The sequence below is a fragment of the Cherax quadricarinatus genome, chromosome 34 (genome assembly GCF_038502225.1).
Source record: "Cherax quadricarinatus isolate ZL_2023a chromosome 34, ASM3850222v1, whole genome shotgun sequence".
Classification (NCBI taxonomy): Eukaryota; Metazoa; Arthropoda; class Malacostraca; order Decapoda; family Parastacidae; genus Cherax; species Cherax quadricarinatus.
Window position 1 is genome coordinate 17,127,190 of NC_091325.1, and position 22,385 is coordinate 17,149,574.

General features: G+C 41.0%; 1 protein-coding gene across 5 annotated transcripts in view; it reads right to left on the reverse strand.

Annotated features, from left to right (window-relative positions):
• Nucleotides 1-22,385, reverse strand: part of LOC128693789 (lachesin-like) — a 193,936-nt gene that overhangs the window by 16,529 nt on the left and 155,022 nt on the right. For all 5 annotated transcript variants that reach the window (XR_011392766.1, XR_011392767.1, XM_070091200.1 and 2 more), the window contains exons 7-8: nt 21,774-21,911; nt 16,102-16,251 (exon numbers count right to left, since the gene is read on the reverse strand). Coding sequence is in view for 3 of the 5 variants with exons in the window: in XM_070091200.1 (XP_069947301.1) it covers nt 16,102-16,251; nt 21,774-21,911 (288 nt within the window). In the remaining 2 variants the exon portion in view is untranslated. The remainder of the gene's footprint in view (nt 1-16,101; nt 16,252-21,773; nt 21,912-22,385) is intronic.

A 22,385-nucleotide genomic window follows, 5' to 3' on the forward strand; every position in this document is an offset into this window, starting at 1 on the left:
TGTTTGGGGACCATGAAATTGACTCGTGTGAGGGTGTGCAACAGGAAAACCCTCTCGCCCCTTTTCTATTCTGTCTGGTCATCAAGGAGGTCACAAAAGCGCTCTCCAGTGAGCTCAATATCTGATTCTTAGATGATGGTACCCTAGCTGGCACTAAAGAATCTCTCCTAGAGGACATCAGAAAAATTAAAGACATGGGAGAACGCCTGGGCCTATCTTTAAACCCCACCAAATGTGAAACAGTGTCTACCAATCGACAGATGATCCAGAATATTAGTGCTGTTTTACCAGGAGCACGAGCCATTGATCTAGCCAACAGCACACTCCTTGGTGCTCCTCTAGGGCACAGTGCCATTGATCTGATCCTAGAAAAGAAAATCTCAGACCTCAGGACGATAGAAGGCAGGATGAAAGAGATCGATACACAGTGATACCTTCTACCTACTTACCAGGTGCCTGCCATCTCAAAACTTACCTACTTCCTGAGATGCTCCCCAGGCTTCAGCAGTTCGAAACTCAAGGAATATGACTCCCTTCTAAAGACCAAGCTAGAGAGTGTATTGAATCTTTCCCTTGAGGATGGACAGTGGTTGCAAGCTTCACTTTCAGTCAGGCTTGGGGACTCTGGGAGTATGCAAATCCTCCCAGATTGCCCTACCAGCTTTCCTATCCTCTTCCATAACATCAAACGAGTTAATAAAATAAATTCTTTCGGACAACCTCAGTGACTTAGCAGGAATACAAGACCCTATCTACGCCAGTGCCGTCACTGAATGGGAGAGACTCGCTGCTCCGACACCAACACCTATTGCATCAATGGCCTACAAACCGTCAAGTTGGGATGGTCCCATCGCTGAAAATGTACTTGCCAACTTGCTTAGGGATATAACATCAGACAGGGAGACTGCCCATCTCCAAGCTGTGAGTACACTTCACTCTGGGGACTTCCTCCAAACATTCCCTATTTCGGCAATGAAAACACGCCTCGACCCTATAACTCTCCGTATTGCAGTGGCTCTCTGCTTCGCTGCCCCAACGCACACGGAATATCTATGTATTTGTCGCGATGCGCAAACCGACCCATATGGTTTACATGGTCTTAATTGCTCCAAAACCAATTGTCTGCACGCAAGACAATGAAATCAGCGATATCATAAAGAGAAGTGTTACTACAGTTGGATGCCCAGCCGAGAAAGAGCCACGATCACCAGCAGCCAACAATACTCACAGCCCAGCAAAGTGCCCTGATAAGATCACCATCTATCCTTTGGAGAACAGCAAGCTTTTAGCATGGGACTATACCTGTGTGTCGACGCTGGCTGACATCTACATCCATCACAGTGTCGGGTGACAAGGAGGAGCTGCTGATCACAGGGAGGAGTACAAGATCGTCAAGTATAGAGACATAAGCCAACAGTATCAATTTGTCCCTGTGGGATCAGAGACCGTGGGATCATGGGGAAAAAATGCCACACGCTTCCTTAAAGAACTGGGTTCTAGACTCATCGACACCACCAGGGACCCGAGGGCAGTCACTTTCATGTTCCAGCATCTCAGTTTGGCCATCCAGAGAGGAAATGTTTGCTGCATACTTGGCTCGCGTCCGGTTTCGGAGGAGCTGAAGGAGATTCATAATCTTTGAAAATAATGTACCAATGTGTTAATGTTTGCACTTTTATTCTCTTATCTGAGGATGAGGGCCCCCAGTACAGTTTTAGTGGTACCTCCTTATATATATATATATATATATATATATATATATATATATATATATATATATATATATATATATATATATATATATATATATATATATAGTGAGAGGGAGAGATCATTATAGGCAATGTAACAAATTTATATCTCACATTAAGATGTCATTTGTTCAGTCGTCACGAATAATGCATCATTCCGGCTGCAGGAACCATTACCGCACGCCGGTAGTCCTCAACTTGCGTCGCCTTTCTTGCCCACCTTTCCGTTGCCAAGTCTTTCCTCAACATAAAGCCCCACTTTCTGAAGTTAAATTTTCACAAGTGCCCGCTGGACTCACTCTGGAGAAAAGGAAACAACTTGATGCTGAAAGAGTTCATTCGCAGCATCCGGTACTCTAGCGAGAATTTATTGTGAGCTGAGTTGTTTGTCTCACTGTAATTTTCCTCCATTGTGGAGTGTTTGGTTCCGTCGAGGTGGAAGGGTCCCTGAGGCAGCCTCCTAACCGTGTTGGTCCTCCGTACCTACACAAAGACCAGGCGCTAGGTTCCCCTTTCACTGTTTTTCTAAGAGTGAGAGTGGTTGCGTTTCTTCTTTTCTGTGATAGTTTCTTCCTCCCGTTTGTCACCTGTGTGGCTATACATTATATTCTTACACTTATGGACGTGGGGATGGGGGAATGATAAACCCGTAAAATATTATACATCGCTTCCGGGAATGGTAGGCATTCAGGCTTGAGTCAAGGAACTGTAGCCCAGGTCCAGTTGCCTAGATCAAGAGCCCCCTCCTTAGCATCAAAGAACCTCCCTAGAGGGAAATATGTGGAGATAGCTCTCCTTACTTCTCTTGTCTCTGTAGCAGCTTCTTCCACACATTTCTCACCTATTCTAGTACATGCTTTGTAAGATTGTCATCTGCATACATGATAATGGCCCAGACCGGACCTAGACGGCGCTTAGATTTCCAATTTTTGAGTTGTGAATTGTTCTTGCTAAAGTATTGTGACTTTTAATTTTCATAAATTGATCTTTAGTGTACATTAAAAGCATAACACAGTGTCGTCACAACAAATCAGTGTCATCAAAACATATCACAGTGTCGTCATAAGATAACACAGTGCCACCAATACATATCACAGTGTCATCACAGAATATCACAGTGCCACCTCAACATATCACAGTGCCATCACAGCATATCACAGTGCCATCACAGCATATCACAGTGCCATCACAACATATCACAGTGCCATCACAGCATATCATAGAGCCATCACAACATATCACAGTGTCGTCACAACACATCACAGTGTCTTCACAACACATCACAGTGTCGTCACAACACATCACAGTGTCGTCACAACATATCACAGTGTCGTCACAACACATCACAGTGTCTTCACAACACATCACAGTGTCGTCACAGCACATCACAGTGTCGTCACAACATATCACAGTGTCGTCACAACACATCACAGTGTCTTCACAACACATCACAGTGTCGTCACAACATATCACAGTGTCGTCATAACATATGACAGTGTCGTTACAACATATCGCATTGTCGTCACAGCATATGGGGAATGATACTGCAAATGCTTAAATTCCTCCCCATGATGGTGGTTATAGCAGTGGTGGTTGATGGTGGTAGTAGTAGTAGTAATAGTGATGGCAGTTGGCGATGACGGCAGTAGTTAATGGTGGTAGTGATCATGATGGTAGTAGTGGTTGTGGTGGCGGCAGAAGTATTGGTTGATGGTGGTAGAGTTCATGGTGGTTTTAGTGGCACAGGTATCAGCGGTGAGAGTACATGTTTTTCCTCTTATCTGTCAATCTTCAGTAAGGAGCCGCTACTCTACACACGCTGAATCCAGGAGTCGTTGTCGTTGTTTAGTGTTTGTCGTCCACCAACTGTTTCTCGCATTACGACTGATATTCGAGCAGATCTGAACAATTCCTGATGATGTTTAGATTCCGTCTTGTCAGACGTGCTTATTTGTGGTTCAATATAGACTTTACGGGTATGAGTATCTAACATAACTTTATATAAAGAAAATTATATTGATCAGTTGAGAGGGAGCTGCTCACAGTGCATTTATTGTCTTTGGATATTTTCCTTCCTTTGTTGATAAAACAATGTACGATTTATGACATTTTATTGAGATGTTTTATCCACCAGGGACTTGATCCCTTCATGAACTAAACGTCTTCTCAATAAACTACTTTCAACATAATATAACGTTTTGTCAACATTCTTGTTGGTATATAATACTGTTAATATACATTTACATCATTTCCTGGGATCCAGTCTGATTGAATCCCATCACATAGGCGCAGTATGATCCCTAAGGGTTTAACACTTCCCCATAATTATAATAATAATTGGGAAACTGCAAAAAAAATTAATTTGCGAAAATTTAATATCATGTTTTTATTGAAAGAGAGGAAGAGGAAATTTAGCTTTTTTTTTTTCTTTAATTTCTAGTAGTTATTCAGTATTACTGGAATTATGTGTCTGATTCACCGCTTAAGCAATATTGAAAATAATTTATGAAAGCCTTTCACTGTCGCTAGGGACTCACCGTCAGTACTGACGGAAATATCAGAGATAATGTAGAATAATGCGTCTACCTGGAGTCTACCATGAGGGTGTTAAGGGGGGTCAACGCTCCCACGGCCCAGTCTTTGACCAGGCCTCCCGGTGGATCAGGGCCTGATCAACCAAGCAGTTTGTAGATGAATGGTTCAGAGAACCGACATGTTGATAAATTAGACACATGTGCAACTCTTGGGTATCTTTACTGAGGAAACGTTTCGCCACACAGTGGCTTCATCAGTCCATACGTAGGAGAAACTTGAAGAACAGGAGGAGAATGAGGTAATCAGTCCCTCAACCTTTAGTCGACGTGTTCAGTCCATCAATCTTGAATAGAATACGGCATATGAGCGGAGAAGCAGCTTATAAACCGTATGGCAGGAGAGGTGCAGCAGTCATAGGTGGTGTCACATTTGTTCAATGTGGAAGTAGGTCGTGCCCAAGATTGATGGACTGAACACATCGACTCAAGGTTGAGGGACTGATTACCTCATTCTCCTCCTGTTCTTCAAGTTTCTCCTACGTATGGACTGATGAAGCCACTGTGTGGCGAAACGTTTCCTCAATAAAGATACCCAAGAGTTGCACATGTGTCTAATTTATCAACCAAGCAGTTACTGCTGGCCGTACGTAGTCCAGTGTACGAACCACAGCCCAGCTGACCGGGTATTTGCTTCATGCTTCAGTCTAGCTCCCTTTTTAAGGCAGCTTTGGTAAAAGCAAGAAGTGTACTGAGAATACTGGAGGAAAATAATACCTTTTTACGCTCCGAAATCTATCAGAATGCTGGGATTCATACCACAAAACACCATGGAAAACAGACACAAATGCAGTATAATGCGATCGCTTTATACGCATTTGTGTCAGTTTTCCCATCGTGTCGGTATTTTATACAATTTATCTCCACCAGATACCACATTGACTATTATGCATTTGTTAGATCGCATCTTGAATATCTCATTCAGTTTTATATTCCAAATTATATAAAAGGCGAAGATATACAGGGAGTAGGAATGGAGGAGAGATACCAAACTCTTACCATCACACAGAAACAAAGTTTGTGAAGAAAGAATCTAATTACATAACGTAAAGAACTATGTTAAGTGCTGAATGGGTCCTTAACTGGAAACAATGGAATGGAACTGCGAGGCAGATGATGCAACACGAATAGGTCCTTAAAACTGGAAACAATGGAATGGAACTGCGAGGCAGAAGATGCAACACGAATAGGTCCTTAAAACTGGAAACAATGGAATGGAACTGCGAGGCAGATGATGCAACACGAATATGACAAGGTTTTGTTACAAAATAAAATTAAGAAAGAAAATTGTCCCCAGTTATAACACGAAAACGAAATTTGGGAATGACTCAAGTAGCACTATGCACCCACGTATGCAAATAGTTCCATGAGTCTCGCCAAGGATGCATTATAATAGTAGTGAAAATTTGAAGCCTATCGAATGAGATATTCTCGAATAATAAACGAAAATTTGTGAGAAAGCAAACGAAAATGTTACTGAGAAGTCAGAAAAATAGGAAAGTCTCCCTTCGTTAAACTCCATAAAAACCCTAATTTTTATTTTCTTTTTAGATTTCTTTCTTTTCATTTCAATTCTATTTAAAATTCTCTACGATCCTGTAAAAAAAAACTACTATTTGATTCTGAATTTTTAAAAATACAATATCATAAAATTGGCACCCACACAGCCCAAAAAATACTTCCAGTTAAGATACACCAGCACTTAGGGTTTGAAGCCGATCTCAAGAGGTATTCTCTAGCTATTACATGGGAAACAATTTGCTTAATACAGTAATGAGTGACAAGTTTTGTTTGAATAATTCTGACCATTAACAAAATTCTGAAGTCGAACAGAAAAGGAATTCTCCAGAAATAGATCAGATTTCAGCGATTCTAACGTTGTTGTTTACGTGGACGCAAACGATACTTCATGGGTATTATCTATGTCCTAAGAGGCATCGGCCATTAAATTTTCAAGCAGTATAGAAGAGTTAAACTGGAGTTTATTTAACGTGATTTACGGGAAGTGATGATGAAAGTGTTTCTTCGTTTTCGGGTCTCCCTGCAGAGGTGGGACACGGCCGATATGCTAATTAAAAAATTTCATTGTTTTACGCATAACATGACCAGTTGTGTGCCTATGTACTTAAATTTCACTCTTTGCCGTCGACGAATTAGTAGTCACTGTTTTTAACGTTTGAAACTATGTCACTGAGGGTTTTGCAAGTTATCCGCGCCATTCCAGGATACTGGGAATGGGTTCAATAATTTTGGTCACAATGCATGTGAACATGGCAGTTATTTCACGAATCTAGTCCTCGTTACCGTACACAAGCATTAAAAAATTTGAAGTCTCTTGAATGAAGCGTTGTTTACCTGGAGTTTACCTGGAGAGAGTTCCGGGGGTCAACGCCCCCGCGGCCCGGTCTGTGACCAGGCCTCCTGGTCATAAATGAAATATAATCGAAATTTGAAGAATAAAAACAAAAAAAATCCGGGCAACCTCCTGAAGGTTCCTCTTTTGGTGTACCTAACAATAATAGTAGTAGTAGTAGAGGTAATTGTTTGAGTGTCAGAGCAGAACCAATGGTAACCAGAAGTAGAACCACAGGTACACAGCTCTGTGAGGGACACAAGAATTACACAAGTAGTTTCAGAAGCAGTGATAATTTTGTACAAGTTGTTGCAACCCACGTCTTCCACACCCACGTCTTCCACACCCACGTCTTCCACACCCACGTCTTCCACACCCACGTCTTCCACACCCACGTCTTCCACACCCACGTCTTCCACACCCACGTCTTCCACACCCACGTCTTCCACACCCACGTCTTCCACACCCACGTCTTCCACACCCACGTCTTCCACACCCACGCCTTCCACACCCGCGTCTTCCACACCCACGTCTTCCACACCCACGCCTTCCACACCCACGTCTTCCACACCCACGTCTTCCACACCCACGTCTTCCACACCCGCGTCTTCCACACCCGCGTCTTCCACACCCGCGTCTTCCACACCCTCGTCTTCCACACCCACGTCTTCCACACCCACGTCTTCCACACCCACGTCTTCCACACCCACGTCTTCCACACCCACGTCTTCCACACCCACGTCTTCCACACCCACGTCTTCCACACCCACGTCTTCCACACCCACGTCTTCCACACCCACGTCTTCCACACCCACGTCTTCCACACCCACGCCTTCCACACCCGCGTCTTCCACACCCACGTCTTCCACACCCACGCCTTCCACACCCACGTCTTTCACACCCACGTCTTCCACACCCACGTCTTCCACACCCACGTCTTCCACACCCGCGTCTTCCACACCCGCGTCTTCCACACCCACGTCTTCCACACCCACGTCTTCCACACCCACGTCTTCCACACCCACGTCTTCCACACCCACGTCTTCCACACCCACGTCTTCCACACCCACGTCTTCCACACCCACGTCTTCCACACCCACGTCTTCCACACCCACGTCTTCCACACCCACGTCTTCCACACCCACGTCTTCCACACCCACGTCTTCCACACCCACGTCTTCCACACCCACGTCTTCCACACCCACGTCTTCCACACCCACGTCTTCCACACCCACGTCTTCCACACCCACGTCTTCCACACCCACGTCTACCACACCCACGTCCTTCACACCCACGTCTACCACACCCACGTCTTCCACACCCACGTCTTCCACACCCACGTCTTCCACACCCACGTCTTCCACACCCACGTCTTCTACACCCACGTCTTCCACACCCACGTCTTCCACACCCACGTCTTCCACACCCACGTCTTCCACACCCACGTCTTCCACACCCACGTCTTCCATACCCACGTCTTCCACACCCACGTCTTCCACACCCACGTCTTCCACACCCACGTCTTCCATACCCACGTCTTCCACACCCACGTCTTCCACACCCACGTCTTCCACACCCACGTCTTCCACACCCACGTATTCCACACCCACGTCTTCCATACCCACGTCTTCCACACCCACGTCTTCCACACCCACGTCTTCCACACCCACGTCTTCCATACCCACGTCTTCCACACCCACGTCTTCCACACCCACGTCTTCCACACCCACGTCTTCCATACCCACGTCTTCCACACCCACGTCTTCCACACCCACGTCTTCCACACCCACGTCTTCCACACCCAAGTCTTCCATACCCACGTCTTCCACACCCACGTCTTCCATACCCACGTCTTCCACACCCACGTCTTCCACACCCCCGTCTTCCACACCCACGTCTTCCACACCCACGCCTTCCACACCCACACCTTCCACACCCACGTCTTCCACACCCACGTCTTCCACACCCACGTCTACCACACCCACGTCTTCCACACCCACGTCTACCACACCCACGTCTTCCACACCCACGTCTTCCACACCCACGTCTTCCACACCCACGTCTTCCACACAGTTACATCTTTCCTGTAAATTCCATACCATTATTTTTCTAATTTGGTATGATATATGTGTCACCATTTTCATGCCAAGAGACAACCTCGGTGTGACTTACAAGTCCTCTGCTGTCTGTCTTTCCCATGTACACTAAGCAATGTTGACAAGAATTTTGACATAGTGAGCGAGGGAGAGATAGAGATGTTTTTTTAGGGGAAATAATTTTTAGTTTTATTGAGGCAACATTTCATTCTATACAGAGATTTATTGGAGCAACATTTCGCTCTATATAGAGCTTTATATGGAGCATCACTTCGCTCTATACAGAGCATTATTTGGATAGAGTTTCACTCTGCATGAGGCTTAACTGATACAATTAATTGGCCAAATTGATTACATGATATAAAGACTAAAATGTCTTCATATGAAGTAGGAAAAAAATCGCTGTGACCTGATCACCCTCAATTGGGCTTGGTCTCCCACAGTGGGGCTTCATCACCCACAATTGGGCTTGGTCCCCCACAGTGGGGCTTCATCACCCACAGTTGGGCTTGCTCAGGCTCAACTATGGGTGCCACACTGTACAATAAAGGTTTTTTCTCCTTTACAGAATTCTTTTTGAATCACTATGTTTCTCAATGACTTCTGTGTTTTCCCCGTCGGAGGTTCAAAGGGATGATCCTCCCCTGCAGCCCAGCATAAAGAAGCGTTAAACTAATGACTTCCTGGTCAACCAGGCTGTTCTTTTTATCGGCTAACAACCCATTTAGCCATCGCAACCCGACTGAAAATGAAACTGTCCAATTTCTGTTTGAAGACTTATTTTCTTCGGGCATTATCTCTGATATATATTGGTAATATTTCCTGATATCTGATAGTAATATTTCTGATATATGATGGTAATATTTCTGATACATGCTTATGATACTTCCTGATATCTTCCAGTGATATTTCCTGATATCTTCCAATGATATTTCCTGATATCTGCTGATAAAATTTCTGCTATAGGAGTGTAGTGTTTTGAAGAATCTTGTATCACGGATGTTAACGCATTGTTCTCTAAGGGTTTCCATAGTTCTGTCACTGATGTTGAATAGTCTTGTACCACGAATGATGATACAGTGTTCTCTAAGCGTCCACATGACGTCCTTGTACTTCACTGGCTTTATTCTGCACTTTCAGCTCAACACAGAGCGATACATTGTCCCTATAAAAGCTTGTCCTGAAACGTGTGTCTTAGTGTTGAGAGGCAGGAGTGGCCGATCGGCACTGCCACAGAGCAGCCAATTTAGCATGGAGAGTCAAGCTGTCTCTGGGGACACACTAGCTGGCCTCCAGCACCAGGGAGATGACCACTGCTCACCCTGCCTTACACTTCCAGCCTCTCAACTGACCCCTGCTGATGCTGCTGATGCTACTGTTGTTGTTGTTGTTGCTGCTGCTGCTGCTGCTGCTGCTGCTGCTGCTGCTGCTGCTGCTGCTACTGTTGTTGCTGCTACTACTACTGTTGCGGCTGATGCTTCTGTTGCTTTTGCTGTTGTTACTGCTCCTGCTACTCTTGCTGTTTGTTGTTGTAGTTGGTAATGTTGTTGCTGTTGCTGCTGCTGCTGCTTCTTCTGTTGTTTCTGCTGCTGCTTCTTCTGATGAATGTTCAGATGATGACTGTGACTGATGTGTTGATGGTGTTCTGGTGGTTGTGGGATTGTTCTGAGTGTGGTGGTAATTGTTTTCATGATAGTGAATCTTCTGGCGTGATGAGAATTGCTGTGATGGTGATACGATGGTAATTGTTCTGACGGTTGTGGCGAGTGGTATGATGGCAAGGTAATGTGATGGTGATTGCTTTGATAATGGTGGTGACTGTTTAGGTGCTGAGGAAATAGGGTGAGGGAGAAGTGTGAGTTGGAGGTATTGGTGGAGAGTGAGGCGGAAGGTGAGGTATTCGTGGGGATTGAGGTAATGATGGAGGGTGATTGTTGTATGATGGTGGAGTGTGAGGGGGGAAAGTGTTTATGGAGGGTGATGGAGAAACATTAGTGGAGAGTGAGGGCAGGTATTAGTAGAAAATGAGGCTGGAGCATTAGTGGAGGATGAGGAGTGAGTGCTGGTGGAGGATGAGGGGAAAGGGGGTATTGGAGAGGTATTAAAAAGAAGGAGAAGTATTGATAGAGACATATACGAGGAACATATCTAAACACCGGTAAATTTTTATGACCCATCATCTTCAGCAGAATCTTCAGGAGAATGAATTCTCGTTATAACACAGGAAGGGTGACTCTAGCAGGTTCTTCAGCTATTGACCAATTGAGAGGTAACAGCCACGTCGTATCAGTCTTGTACTCCCTGCATGGCGTTCGCATCAGTGTCACATTTCAGTTTATTCCGTTTATCTCTCTACTTCTGGAAAAAAAAGTTTCTCATTTGGGTAAATGGTTCTCAACGTTCCCTTGTTGTTCTTACATTGCTTGCAAGAACTAGTCGTATACTTTGGTTATGCCGCACAGAATTTTCTATGTCGATGAATGAGACACTTAAGCAACATTTTGGAATGTTTATTACCGAAACGTTTCCGTAATGAAGATTCCTAAATGTTGCACAAGTGTCTCATTCTTCAACTTGTTGGGTTTCTAAACCATTTATATTACATCATTTTGAACGTCGTTATAATATCCCTCTTTTTATCCAGTAATGAACAACCTTGTCATCATATTTGATTTTCTATACAGCTCACTTTCCTTAGCTCAGACACCAGTTTGGACACACTTAATGAACTTCATTGAGTTTCACTTTTGCGATATACTAGATGAGGGCTCCACAATGGTGCAGCATACTCAGGAATAGGTGGCACATGTGAGATACAATGTGTTATAAACGATTCATTGTCTAGGTTTCTGATGCCACTCCAACGTTGTGAGCTGTGTTAATTTATCCTCTTAACCTGGTATATTTCGTGATTCGTAAGATAAGCTTTAGGTGTAAAATTGCTATAGATTTTTTTTCCTTCTTTAGCAGTTTTTCTGAGTTAAAAAGATCTTTACTTTATACCATTCTTGTCAGGAGGCAGATGTGGAGGTCTCGTGTCACTGTGTCCGCCATCTCAGAAGGAGAGTGTTGAGAGACTCATACGCCTTATTCCGCCTTGTTAGGTGGATATGGGGCATCACACACCAGTACTCACCTTACCACAAGGTGTCTTTTGTATATATATATATATATATATATATATATATATATATATATATATATATATATATATATATATATATATATATATATATATATATATATACATATATATATATATATATATATATATATATATATATATATATATATATATATATATATATATATATATATATATATATATATATATATATATATTAATTTTAGGTTCTAAGAAATAATATGATGTAACAAAAAAAAAAATGCCCAAAGGGCGCCGTTTCAAGGAAAAAAATTGGAACGCCATACATGTTAATGTGTTGCTCAACGTATTGCTAAAAAAAAAAAAAAATACCATCAGGTGGCGCTGCTCTCACTTAAATATGTGACTAAACATAGTACTAAAAAAAAAATTACCCCCTCAGGGGACGCCGCCCCCTCACTTAAAATTCTGGAATGCCACATAGCATTCAACCTGTTCCTGGGTACAAGTTAGTCTGTGATAAAGACAGTTGCACTGGAGGTCGTGGCATTCACAGAAAACCCACAAACATTCACATGTAAAATGCGAGTTTTTTCTTCACAGATTATTCTCTGATTTTTCCCCTGTGTGTGTGCGTGTGTGTGTGTGTGTGTGTGTGTGTGTGTGTGTGTGTGTGTGTGTGTGTGTGTGTGTGTGTGTGTGTGTGTGTGTGTGTGTGTGTGTGTACTCACCTAATTGCACTCACCTGATTGTGGTTTCAGGGGTCGAGACTCAGCTCCTGGCCCCGCCTCTTCGCTGACCGTTACTAGGTCCTCTCTCTCCCCCTGCTCCATGAGCTTTATCATACCTCGTCTTAAAACTATGTATAGTTCCTGCCTCCACTACATCGCTTGCCAGACTATTCCACTTCCTAACTACTCTATGACTGAAGAAATACTTCCTAACATCCCTTTGACTCATCTGAGTCTTCTGCTTCCAATTGTGACCCCTTGTTTCTGTGTCCCATCTCTGGAACATCCTGTCTTTGTCCACCTTGTCTATTCCACGCAGTATTTTGTTTGTCGTTATCATGTCTCCCCTGACCCTCCTGTCCTCCAGTGTTGTCAGACCGATTTCCCTTAACTTTTCTTCATAGGACATTCCCCTTAGTTCTGGAACTAGCCTTGTTGCAAACCTTTGCACTTTCTCTAATTTCTTGACATGTTTGACCAGATGTGGGTTCCAAACTGGTGCTGCGTACTCCAGTATGGGCCTGACGTACACAGTGTGTGTGTGTGTGTGTGTGTGTGTGTGTGTGTGTGTATAGGGGGAGCACTATTATTCCTGCAAAGTGAGGCGAGTGTCTGGTAATATGGATAACAGAAGCTTGGCCAAACACAAGCGTGGAGCGCTGTGTTAGTGGATTACAGATATAAATATTTCGGGAGAGGGTGACTTAGGTGTAACCATTGGTTAGGTCTGAGTCAGAATTACCATCATGGGGTCTGCAGCCTACGTGCATAAAAGACCCATTTTTCAAAACAAGCACTTTCTGGGACAATGTATCGCTCTGTCATGATCAAGCAAAACATATCCTCAGAAAGTTTGTCCTGAAGTGTGTGAATTCTCTTTAATATTATTGTCGGCAGCACGCCATTTGGACCCACATGTGTAGTAGACACACATCATGGGTCGTGATGAGGAAGAACGAGGAAGAAATCTGTGAGATTCTGAGAGCTGTAATGTTATTTACGACAAGTAAACATTGTTTTTGACGTTTAGGAATAATGACAATATTAATAATAGTAAATTATTATTATTATTATTATTATTATTATTATTATTATTATTATTATTATTATTATTATTATTATTATTATTATGATTGAAATCTTATGATTTAAATAATAATAATGAAAATGTTATATTATGATCAATATTTTGGTTATTTTAGTTTGAAGAATCACATAATATATGTTACCTTGATATTATAGGCAATCATGTGCACATAAATGTAGTGTGGTGTATGTAGTGAGAAAAACTGTTCTTCCTTAACCATAATTACACACACACACACACACACACACACACACACACACACACACACACACACACACACACACACACACACACACACACACACACACACACACACACACACACATATATATATATATATATATATATATATATATATATATATATATATATATATATATATATATATATATATATATATATATATATATAAACATAACAAAACTAACATAAATTTCCATAGTCATACAAAATATTTACATCACAGTTTTCAGGCTTATTTTCAGTATGGTTCTATCTCACGAGTGCCCAGCAGTTGTTGGCTATCAAACTAATCGTCAGGTTTAACTGATATCTCTTTTCCATTATGGCTATGTCTTGGTGACATAGTTCTTCGTATTCATCACTAACGTCAATGAGGTTTGGCAGGAAGAAGTTAAAGTGTGAACGGAGGAAATTAATCTTGAGGGACATCCAACATCCCAGACGATATGTTGGCAACACCTACAATATTTATGTAATCATTACTGCGGTAACCATATTTTTCAAATTTAAAGTAAGTTTCCATGTTTTTCTGCCGTTTTCTGAACAAACTGGTTCCTGTTTCAAGGTGGAGTAAATTCCACTGGCTCAGTCTTGAACTGAGTAGCTCTGACTGCTCCTTGGATAAATTAAGATCGCAGTCAAGATAGCTAAGGTCACTTTGAGTCACTGTATGTGGTTCCTGGCAGTTGACTGCAGCTGGTTCAAACTCGAAATCTGTATTAATGACATCTTCATTATCCAAGGGAAATATATCTTAACAGATTCGTAGAGTGAAACAGGGAGATCCTTCGAATGTTCCACCGGTCTGATTTCTGAAAGATCTGAATATATTTTGGATATGTTTTTTCGATGAAAATCCTGCAATCCCGACATTTTTGTAATACAGAAATAATAATTCATAGTGTGATTCTTTTGTTCCCATCATACTGAAGAAATAGCATGTCTTGCTAACTTCCAGCAAACCACACGCATTAAAAGTTGAAACAAGTCACACAACAGAATTGAGGTTCCCACACATTTTTCTGATCTCCGACCTTCAAACAAGTAGTGAAAACTGGATGTTTTCACGAAAGGCATGATGTTTGGTCCCTGTTTTGTCAGAATAAACTGCCACATACTAACCAAAAAAAATACTGTATTTTAAGCAATTACATTTTAAATTTATAAGTAAACAGTTGAAAATGTCACTTAATCTGAAATGAGAAAACATTCAGTCCATGATTGAAAAAAACATTCTCATAAATCCACGAAAATCAAACGAGATTACAAATCATCTTTCATAAAATTACGAAACAGTAAAAGTAACTGGGGTGAGGAAGAAACTCAGTTGCACAGAAACTGTTCGTGTTGACCAAAACTGAGCTTAGATTACAATTCAGCGACCCAAAATTCATTAAAAAAAAAAAACACTTTTCAGCCTTAACCGAAACATTTGTTGTCCTGTGTAATAGTTTTGTTACCTCTCTGCGGAACAGTGGTGAAAAAAGGTTACTATTATTTTCTTGCATTTTAAATCCATCCTGAATATTTCACGATTTTATTCAAAAGAATAAAATCGTGGAATAATCAGAATAACAACTGCAGATATGGAAAGCTCTTGTGCTATTTCAGGGCGCTTTAACTTTTTAAAATAAATGTTTACATTACAAAAAAAAATGTGATACATTTTGTGAATAGTGAGAACAACTGAAAAAATACAGTTAAATTAGAATAAGTTCAAAGATATGTGAATTTTTTTTTATTCCAAGAAAGATACAGTACTTGAAGAGGGACAACAGGTGTAAGGAAACATGCCCAACGTTTCTACCCGTATCGGGGATTGAACCTCAGACAGAGTGTATGAGGAGAGTGCGTTACCAACTGAAACTCGATCTTGAGCATTTATTTCTCTGAGTGTTTATTGTGTTTGTGAAGTGGAAAGAGAGTTAAAGAGGATGTCTTAGTGTCAGTGATGAAGAGGAAATAACGGTAAATTAAAAAGCAGTACAGAAGTCTTAATGAGAAATATTTCTTCACAAATTAACCATTGACTCTTACTGATGAGAAATTGCTCTCACACACAACCACAATTAGGTGAATACACACACACACACACACACACACACACACACACACACACACACACACACACACACACACTCACCGTAGACTCTGATGGCTCCGTCAGTCTCCCCTAGTGAGTTCTTAGCGATGCAGCGGAAAGTGCCGATATCCTGAGGCTCGACCCGGCGGATCCTAAGCTTCATGTACACCTTGTAGGAACTTTCTGCCACGATAGGTTCATAGCGATCGTCTGTCAGGGAGGCAATAAACCCTATCACTCTGCAGCCTATTGTCTTATATGTAGTTATATTATTAAGGAAGAACTAAACTAAGCCAGTTGTTAATACAGCAACCAGCAACAGTGCTATGTTAGGGTTGTATCACAACTACAGTGCTATGTTAGGTTGTATCACAACTACAGTGCCATGTATTGCTGTATCACAACTACAGTGCCATGTATGGTTGTATCACAACTACAGCGCCACGTATGGTTGTATCACAACTACAGTGCCATGTATGGTTGTATCACAACTACAGTGCCATGTATGGTTGTATCACAACTACAGTGCTATGTTAGGTTGTATCACAACTACAGTGCCATGTATGGCTGTATTACAACTACAGTGCCATGTATGGCTGTATCACAACTACAGTGCCATGTATGGTTGTATCACAACTACAGTGCCATGTATGGTTGTATCACAACTACAGTGCTATGTTAGGTTGTATCACAACTACAGTGCCATGTATGGCTGTATTACAACTACAGTGCCATGTATGGCTGTATCACAACTACAGTGCCATGTATGGTTGTATCACAACTACAGTGCCATGTATGGTTGTATCACAACTACAGTGCTATGTTAAGTTGTATCACAACTACAGTGCCATGTATGGCTGTATTACAACTACAGTGCCATGTATGGTTGTATCACAACTACAGTGCCATGTATGGCTGTATCACAACTACAGTGCCATGTATGGTTGTATCACAACTACAGTGCCATGTATGGTTGTATCACAACTACAGTGCCATGTATGGTTGTATCACAACTACAGTGCCATGTATGGCTGTATCACAACTACAGTGCCATGTATGGTTGTATCACAACTACAGTGCCATGTATGGCTGTATCACAACTACAGTGCCATGTATGGTTGTATCACAACTACAGTGCCATGTATGGTTGTATCACAACTACAGTGCTATGTTAGGTTGTATCACAACTACAGTGCCATGTATGGCTGTATTACAACTACAGTGCCATGTATGGCTGTATCACAACTACAGTGCTATGTTAGGTTGTATCACAACTACAGTGCCATGTATGGTTGTATCACAACTACAGTGCCATGTATGGTTGTATCACAACTACAGTGCCATGTATGGCTGTATCACAACTACAGTGCCATGTATGGTTGTATCACAACTACAGTGCCATGTATGGTCGTATCACAACTACAGTGCCATGTATGGTTGTATCACAACTACAGTGCCATGTATGGTTGTATCACAACTACAGTGCCATGTATGGCTGTATCACAACTACAGTGCCATGTATGGTTGTATCACAACTACAGTGCCATGTATGGTTGTATCATAATTTAATACAAGAAACTGAAGTCACTCTTCACTTCAGGAATCGCACCTGATTATCTCCCATTCACCCCTGGTTGTTATACGGCCCCATACAGGTTTAGTGCTGCCCCCCTGAATATAATGAAGCAACTAAGATGCACTAATAATTTTAAGTTTTATATAGCAACAAGTTTGATCCGAGGAAGTTGAGGGTAACCTTCACTTCCGCGCATCACGAGCCCCTTAACCAGTTCAGATCGACTCCCTCACTAACACTCGCTCGTGCCTTCACGGCTGCGAACTTTCAGCTCTTCTTATAGCCTACCAAAGGCTCTTGGTCCAAGGAATTGCAGCTATCCCTCCCTTCCTCTGACTAGGTTGGGTTACGTAAGGTTCGTCAGGAAACAGGACAAGTGTTTCCTGACGCAGGTCTGAGTCAGATGATGACCCGCCATTGGAGCTTTTGGTCATCTGATCGAGGCCTTCCGCTGGCTTACCGGTCCACCCCTTTAAAAATTATGGTCAGTTATAACCTCGGACTAAACCTGTTTATCTTCCACTCCCAAAGATCTGCATGAGCCCTGTGAACTTAGCGCTTTTCTCATTTTTTACAGATTTCTATGACCAACTGATTTTGACACTACCAAATACATAAAAAAATAAACGGGGAAGCCGTTGATATATTTATATTTTATGAAAAAATATTAGGTTATATGGTAAAAAAAAGTTTACATATATGACAGACATACACACATACACCTATCAGTGTATATTCACGGGGTATATACAATGAAACGTCTGAGGGTACATACAATGAAACGTCTGAGGGTATATACAATGAAACGTCTGAGGGTATATACAATGAAACGTCTGAGGGTATATACAATGAAACGTCTGAGGGTATATACAATGAAACGTCTGAGGGTATATACAATGAAACGTCTGAGGGTACATACAATGAAACGTCTGAGGGTATATACAATAAAACGTCTGAGGGTATATACAATGAAAAGTCTGAGGGTATATACAATGAAACGTCTGAGGGTATATACAATGAAACGTCTGAGGGTATATACAATAAAACGTCTGAGGGTATATACAATGAAAAGTCTGAGGGTATATACAATGAAACGTCTGAGGGTATATACAATGAAACGTCTGAGGGTATATACAATGAAACGTCTGAGGGTACATACAATGAAACGTCTGAGGGTATATACAATGAAACGTCTGAGGGTATATACAATAAAACGTCTGAGGGTATATACAATGAAACGTCTGAGGGTATATACAATGAAACGTCTGAGGGTATATACAATGAAACGTCTGAGGGTATATACAATGAAACGTCTGAGGGTATATACAATGAAACGTCTGAGGGTATATACAATGAAACGTCTGAGGGTATATACAATGAAACGTCTGAGGGTATATACAATGAAACGTCTGAGGGTATATACAATGAAACGTCTGAGGGTACCTACAATGAAACGTCTGAGAGTATATACAATGAAACGTCTGAGGGTACATACAATGAAACGTCTGAGGGTACATACAATTAAACGTCTGAGGGTATATACAATGAAACGTCTGAGGGTATATACAATGAAACGTCTGAGGGTACATACAATGAAACGTCTGAGGGTATATACAATGAAACGTCTGAGGGTATATACAATGAAACGTCTGAGGGTATATACAATGAAACGTCTGAGGGTACATACAATGAAACGTCTGAGGGTATATACAATGAAACGTCTGAGGGTATATACAATGAAACGTCTGAGGGTATATACAATGAAACGTCTGAGGGTATATACAATGAAACGTCTGAGGGTATATACAATGAAACGTCTGAGGGTATATACAATGAAACGTCTGAGGGTATATACAATGAAACGTCTGAGGGTATATACAATGAAACGTCTGAGGGTATATACAATGAAACGTCTGAGGGTATATACAATGAAACGTCTGAGGGTATATACAATGAAACGTCTGAGGGTATATACAATGAAACGTCTGAGGGTATATACAATGAAACGTCTGAGGGTATATACAATGAAACGTCTGAGGGTATATACAATGAAACGTCTGAGAGTATATACAATAAAACGTCTGAGAGTATATACAATAAAACGTCTGAGAGTATATACAATAAAACGTCTGAGAGTATATACAATAAAACGTCTGAGAGTATATACAATAAAACGTCTGAGAGTATATACAATAAAACGTCTGAGGGTATATACAATAAAACGTCTGAGGGTATATACAATAAAACGTCTGAGGGTATATACAGAGAAATACGTCTATTGCTGGATCTACCCTGTGAGGTATTGATGAAATTCTTATTTTTATTCCTCTTGTTCACATTATTATTATTATTATTATTATTATTATTATTATTATTATTATTATTATTAGTAGTAGTAGTAGTAGTAGTAGTAGTAGTAGTATTTTTTATTATTGCATAAAAAAAATTTCGAAACCCACATGAATGATGAAACACTTGAGCATTAGTGCAAATACAGTACTGACAAACTGATGAGTTAGACACATGTGCAACACTTAGGTATCTTTTTGAAGATGCATTAAATATACTTAAGTGCTGCACACGTATCTTACTAAAGTACATGTCTTACTAACGTACTTGTCTTACTAACGTACATGTCTTACTAACGTACTTGTCTTACTAACGTACTTGTCTTACTAACGTACTTGTCTTACTAACGTACTTGTCTTACTAACGTACTTGTCTTACTAACGTACTTGTCTTACTAACGTACTTGTCTTACTAATGTACATATCTTACTAACGTACTTGTCTTACTAACATACTTGTCTTACTAACGTACTTGTCTTACTAACGTACATATCTTACTAACGTACTTATCTTACTAACGTACTTGTCTTACTAACGTACATGTCTTACTAACGTACTTGTCTTACTAACGTACTTGTCTTACTAACGTACTTGTCTTACTAACGTACTTGTCTTACTAACGTACTTGTCTTACTAACGTACTTGTCTTACTAACGTACTTGTCTTACTAACGTACTTGTCTTACTAACGTACTTGTCTTACTAACGTACTTGTCTTGCTAACGTACTTGTCTTACTAACGTACATATCTTACTAACGTACTTGCCTTACTAACGTACTTGTCTTACTAACGTACTTGTCTTACTAACGTACTTGTCTTACTAACGTACTTGTCTTACTAACGTACTTGTCTTACTAACGTACATATCTTACTAACGTACTTGTCTTACTAACGTACTTGTCTTACTAACGTACTTGTCTTACTAACGTACTTGTCTTACTAACGTACATATCTTACTAACGTACTTGTCTTACTAACGTACTTGTCTTACTAACGTACATATCTTACTAACGTACTTGTCTTACTAACGTACTTGTCTTACTAACGTACATATCTTACTAACGTACTTATCATACTAACGTACTTGTCTTACTAACGTACATGTCTTACTAACGTATTTGTCTTACTAACGTACTTGTCTTACTAACGTACTTGTCTTACTAACGTACTTGTCTTACTAACGTACTTGTCTTACTAACGTACTTGTCTTACTAACGTACTTGTCTTACTAACGTACATATCTTACCAACGTACTTGCCTTACTAACGTACTTGTCTTACTAACGTACTTGTCTTACTAACGTACTTGTCTTACTAACGTACTTGTCTTACTAACGTACTTGTCTTACTAACGTACATATCTTACTAACGTACTTGTCTTACTAACGTACTTGTCTTACTAACGTACATATCTTACTAACGTACTTGTCTTACTAACGTACTTGTCTTACTAACGTACATGTCTTACTAACGTATTTATCTTACTAACGTACTTGTCTTACTAACGTATTTATCTTACTAACGTACTTGTCTTACTAACGTACTTGTCTTACTAACGTACTTGTCTTACTAACGTACTTGTCTTACTAACGTACTTGTCTTACTAACGTACTTGTATTACTAACGTACTTGTCTTACTAACGTACTTGTCTTACTAACGTACTTGTCTTACTAACGTACATATCTTACTAACGTACTTGTCTTACTAACGTACTTGTCTTACCAACGTATTTATCTTACTAACGTATTTATTTTACTGATACTTGTGTTACTGTTATATTTGAGTAGTACACTGAGGATATTGCTCACCTGAGACGATCATGTCACCGTTTGTGTTGGTCCAGTAGTTGATGCTCTTAGGGAAAGCTTCAGTGTGGCACTCTATCGTCAGCTCCTGGCCCAGGTAGGCACCCTCCAGCTGCTGTGGCACCCACGCCACAGGCGGGACTGTCACACACACACACACACACACACACACACACACACACACACACACACACACACACACACACACACACACACACACACACACACACAGAGTCGTCACGAAGGAAAAAATAATTAATTAATAGAATTTTACTTCCTTTTATTCATTTTTACTGAATTTTTTAGTTAATTTTCTCATAAATAAAACTGTGTGCTCTTACTGTTATCTTTCCTGCCTCTTTGAAAGGTTATCCTGTGTTCCGATCTGTTATCTTTATATGCCATCCTACCTTCCTCTCTCTCATCCTATTTGTCTCATCCCATTTCCATCCCTGTTATCCTTGATACCTCAGCCATCCTTCTTATTTATTGTCATCCTACTTTTCTGTAATCCTATCTTCCTGAAACTCATTTTACCTTCCTGTCTGCCAGCCTATCTTCCAGTCTGCCATTTTACCTTCCTGTGTTTTCCTGATTCCCTTCTTCATCCTACTT